Source organism: Boleophthalmus pectinirostris, unplaced genomic scaffold (assembly GCF_026225935.1).
Source record: "Boleophthalmus pectinirostris isolate CB_2022bp ecotype Guang Dong unplaced genomic scaffold, ASM2622593v1 HiC_scaffold_22, whole genome shotgun sequence".
NCBI classification, from domain to species: domain Eukaryota; kingdom Metazoa; phylum Chordata; class Actinopteri; order Gobiiformes; family Gobiidae; genus Boleophthalmus; species Boleophthalmus pectinirostris.
This window is the reverse complement of record NW_026571190.1, coordinates 3,961,910-3,966,909: the sequence shown is the minus strand read 5'-3', so window position 1 is coordinate 3,966,909 and position 5,000 is coordinate 3,961,910. Positions and strand designations below refer to the sequence as shown.

General features: G+C 41.0%; 1 protein-coding gene and 1 long non-coding RNA gene across 2 annotated transcripts in view; both read right to left on the bottom strand.

The window, feature by feature from the left end:
- LOC129410298 (complement C3-like) overlaps positions 1-5,000 on the bottom strand; it is a 47,358-nt gene that overhangs the window by 37,494 nt on the left and 4,864 nt on the right. The window contains exons 7-9 of the mRNA XM_055157995.1: positions 4,700-4,817; positions 4,279-4,626; positions 4,187-4,201 (exon numbers count right to left, since the gene is read on the bottom strand). Of these exons, the coding sequence (XP_055013970.1) occupies positions 4,187-4,201; positions 4,279-4,626; positions 4,700-4,817 (481 nt within the window). The remainder of the gene's footprint in view (positions 1-4,186; positions 4,202-4,278; positions 4,627-4,699; positions 4,818-5,000) is intronic.
- LOC129410373 (uncharacterized) lies at positions 3,038-4,678 on the bottom strand. The gene is made up of 3 exons (XR_008632848.1): positions 4,279-4,678; positions 4,187-4,201; positions 3,038-3,067 (listed from the first exon to the last, which is right to left on the bottom strand). It is a non-coding gene; the product is annotated as an uncharacterized LOC129410373 (long non-coding RNA).

Sequence of the window (5,000 nt, the reverse complement as noted above, 5' to 3'; positions counted from 1 at the left end):
CCATAGGATATACTGCGGCATGTGTAACGCAGAAACTAAGGTCAAGAAGCTAATATCATATGCTCTTAGACACGCTGACGTGACGTGCGGTAGCACAGAAACCGCATATTGTACTTCTGACACTACCTGTTGAGACGGCATTCTTTTGTTATTCAAATATGCTCGATCACAATAATTCTTTGTAGTGTTGACAGAGGAATTTCGCTCTGGTGGTCCAATTTTTCATAGACACGTTTAAGTATAGAGCTTATAACTCTTCTATTCTGTGTTCACTTCATGTGAATGTCGCACAGCGTCTAGAGCCCGTCAGTTGACTGGAACATGTTAGTAGAAGCTCTCTCTCATTACCTGGTTAGTGACGCATTGGATCATATTGGTTGATGTGGCAGTGGTGTTTGAGTGTTCTACTGCAAAACTGCCTGACGCCAGGGGGATTGGTGTAGACACCTGACGTACTGGTGACTGGATTTCAGGGTGAGACAGACAGTTCTGCCAGGTTCTCTCTGGAACATTGTATGTATTCCGCTGAATCGAGTGAGGCATATGGCTCATGGTGCTGCGTAGCATGTCAGACCCTGCCGTCTTTATTAGAGTGTGGCAAAAGAACATATCAGTAATATGTTCACGACTTTTTGATAGATCCACATGCTTCACGAGTGGTACAAGCGCCAGTATTAACGCCAGAGTACGGCAAAAGTAAAAATTTCTTTTTTGTGAGCACGGATGTCATTTGAAGAAGAGTTCAGACAGCAGGATTGCCGTATAGATCTATTCATATCCAGCATGTCTATTGTCTCTGGTCGCATACTCGAGATATGCATGTTGGCTTAATCTATGTAGTATATCCATTAGACATGTCGATAAGTCAGTAGAACCTTCCAATGCCTGCTCTTACCGCGAACGCATAATCTAGTACTTCCAAAATGTCACAAGTAACTTTCTAATGAAGACATGATTCATCTTCAGCCTCACTCCCGCTACACTTTCTGTAGGATTCGTCTCATAGAAACTCGCTTCTCAGACTACATACATCCAGAGATTACATTCTGACTTAAGTACATACAGTCGACTAACAGCCATAAAATGTACATTCGAGTGCTTCCTGAAGTTTTCATGATGTTATACTGTTCGCAGTAATTTCCTGGACGTGTAGCTCCTTATAGTCGTATTTAGAGTATAGGACGGCTTTCTATGGGCAACAGGCTAACATGGTTGACGACAGTTCAGGTGATGAAGTGAGTTGACGTGTGTTGGGTGAACGCATTTGGTATATCTTTAGTATTTAAAGCCTATATGTAAAAAGAGTTCACACTCTCGATAATTTTTAAATACTCAAATCTATCTCTCTAGTAGTCTTCTTATATTCTCTAGTGCAAGGTTGCGTCGGAACTTCCACTCCAGAGTTTAGATTTTAAAGATAAATAGTTTTTGAGAGCTTTTTGACTCTTGACACATAGACAAGCCCGTAGGTCTCACCCGTAGGTTGTCTTGATAGGTCACACTGCGTATGTGGTTCGATTATCACAAGGAACAGTGGAATAATAAAACATCTAGGTACTTAAATTTACGCTCATCAGGTATATGTCTCAGGGATTTTCAAACTCATTTATATGATATGCAGGACTTCGGACCCGCTCGTCAGAAATACGGTAAAGCTATTCATTTTGTGTGAAACCTGTGATGTTGATGTGAAGTATTTATATAGATCCACCTGGACTATCGGTTAGCGCTGTAGGACTATGTTGTAATGTGACTGCCTTGTCGAGGTTGCTCCAGGTGGAGATTAAGTAGACTGTGGAATTGGAGACTCGCCGTGGACTTGCTACATAATAAGATATCATGAGACTCCCTGATCGGCCTGAGTAGAACCACAGTCTCTTCTCTATCATAGACGCTGCTGGCTTCTGAGAACGTCTGGATGAGCAGTAGGTACTCTGAGACGTTTGTCACAACCAGAGAGAGTCCGACATGATCAGGTAAATCTCAGGAGTAGATTACCAGGACAAACAAGGACTAAACCAGGACTGAACCAGGACTATAAACCAGGACTGAACCAGACTAAACCAGTGACTAACGAGGACTAGGTACGCTGGCTACCGGCTGAAACGAGGACTTGAACTAGAATAATCCCAGGATCTAACGCCAGGACTTGGATTCAGGAACTCATACCGGATTGACTAAACAATGGTGCTGTAATTCAGGACTTATGTTACTATTGGACTAAACCAATGTGCTATGAACCAGGACTAAACCAGGACTGTACAAAGACTAAACCAGGACTAAACCAAGACTAATAAGGAGTGAATCAGGACTAGTAGTGGTTGTAGTACTAATAATAGTAAAAGATAGTACAAGCAGTGGTAATCAAGTGAGAGTCTGGTTTTTGTTTATGATGCTCTGGACCTTGGCCCAAAACTCACTTTCCAAAGCAAATATTTCACACACACACGACGACTGACCTACATGGGATTAACCTGGACTAGACGAGGACAAGGAAAGCTTGAAAGTCATTTTGCGGTATCTGGTGTAAATATATATTTTTTGTTATATTGTTTCAATTATTTCAAAATGAGACTTTCCGGGACAGTGCCGATCATCGGAGTCTGCAACAAAAACACAGAATTATGAAGGAATAAACTTAGGACAGTGACTTTGTAAAATAGACTTTTTACATTACTCTTTTAGTGCCATCTTATGCACTTTATGTTTTAAATATAGTTTACTTTATTGCTATTATTAAACATGTTGTGGTCGTTAGGTCTGGTTGTCTCTGGTCGTTTAGTTCTCTTCGGTCAGTCGATTTCATCTGCTCTCTGGCTATACTTTCTAGTGTTTGGTTTCTCTGGTCTCTTGGCTGGTCTGTTCTGCTGTGCTGTGCTGATCTCTGTTCTCTGTTCTAGTCTCTGGTCTCTGACTGTCTTCTGTCTCTCGATTGGTCTCTGGTCTGGTCTCTGATTTCTAGTCTTTGGTCTGGTCTCTGGTCTACGGTCTAGTTTCTGGTCTCTGGCGTGTGGTGTTTGGTCTCTGGTTACCTGGAAGTTGTAGGTGGCGCTCAAAAGGCTCAAATCTGAAATTATTAGAATAATATAGTTCAGGTGTTTGTTAAACAATTGATGACAAATGTGCAAAAAAAAAAAAAAAAAATTGTTGGACTGTGTTGTTTTCACAATCTAAGATGTCAAACTCAATTTCCACTAAGGAGTACACTTGATACTTGATACTGTACTCAATACGATTGTGAACCACAAAGAAAAAAAAAAAACAATAACATTAAAAAAAAAAAAACTCTTTGTAGACAATAGAATGTGATTTTCAACATTAAATCATAGTACTTTTTTTCTATTCCCATGTGGTCTTATATGTGTGTAATACCTCAGGGTCCAGGTAGGTTCCATAGTGGTCTATGGGTGTATAATAGTCTACAGCTCAAAATCATTCTAAAGCGACTCAGGAAAGGTTCATTTCTCTCCTGTGAATGGGACTTTTTTTAGTATCAGTGCCTGTTCAAATGAGTATCTGATTTTCAAGACTTTTGACAGCCCTGTTGGACTGTAGAGATAACCACAAAGGTGCAAAATTATTTACTACAAACCTTTGTTTGGAAAAGAACACGGCACTTTTTAAAATATTAAAAAACTGATCATTAATGTAGTAGAAACAGTTGTACTCAGTACTCAGTTACATCTATTTCAGTAACTTTTTAAAGAAATTGTACTAGCGACACACCTTTTCCTCCTACTTGAGTAATATTTTATTTGAGGGTAACAGTACTCTTACACTGTGAGTAAGTACAAGTGACAAAAGCTTTATACTGAAAATATGAAATTACATTGGTGTTTCTTGCAGCGCTCCTTCAGATATGATTTAGTTTGTCGCCTTTTGCATCTGTCCTTTGAAAACACCAGATTTTGTACTTTATTTCATGTTTTGTCCTTCAAATTACATTCACTTCAAAATATTACTTTTACTTTAGCAGTTTTCCCAAATACTTTTTACTCTTATGTGACTAATTTCATGGACCACTTGACTACCATTTACCCACTTCTGGAAAACAGTAGTAGTGGTAATAATAGTAGTAGCTGTAGCAGCAGAAGTAGCAGTAATAGTAGTAGTAGTAGTAGTAGTAGTAGTACTAGCAGTAGCAGTAGCAGTAATAGTAGCAGTAGCAGTAAATTGAAGAACTTACCTGTCTCGCCAATTTCTGGAAAAAAAAAAAAAAGGAGTTAGAAATGTGAAAATCAGAATTTTCTTTTAAAATAAACAGATGAAAGTACTCACTGTGCGTTCACAGAGCACCAGAGGCACAGAAAAACCTCCAGGAAGAACCTCCACCTCACCATGGCACCTCAAGGGCAAATCCAAGCTCAGATCTGGGATCTGGGCCAGGGTCGAGTGCCGCTGTAGTCCAAACTCAGATCTGGGATCTGGGCCAGGGTCTAGTGCCGCTGTAGTCCTAGCTCCAGTCTGGGATGTGGACCAGGGTCTTGCCCCACTGTAGTCTGGACTCTGGCCTATGAGTCTAGATGGGTCTAGACTATGGTCTAACCCGTAGATCTTCTGAAGTCCCACCCATATCCGGTCCAGATTAGGTCTTGTTTGGACCCCAGTTTGGACTCTGATGTAACTCTTGGTTATAGTCCAAATTATAGTTTGGGACTCTAGATGGGTACGGACTCTAGTCTACCCCGCATAGTCCCACCGTAGTCCCACCGTAGTCCTGCTGTAGTCTGGTCTTGATCTCTGGTCTTGTTTGAACTCCAAAGTGGACTTTGGTCTGGGGGTAGGATTCTAGTCTCTCTCTTATTCTGCTCTGGACTCTGGAATGTAAATTGATCCTGATAATCAGACAGTCCACTATGGTCTGGTGTCTAGAAGTGAAGTGTGGACTAGCTCAAGACTAGTACCAGTAAGGTCTGGACTCTGGTCCTTGGTCTAGTCTTTGGTCAGGTCTCTGGACAAGTCTACGGGCCTGGCCTCTGGGTCTGGTCTCTGGGTGTGGT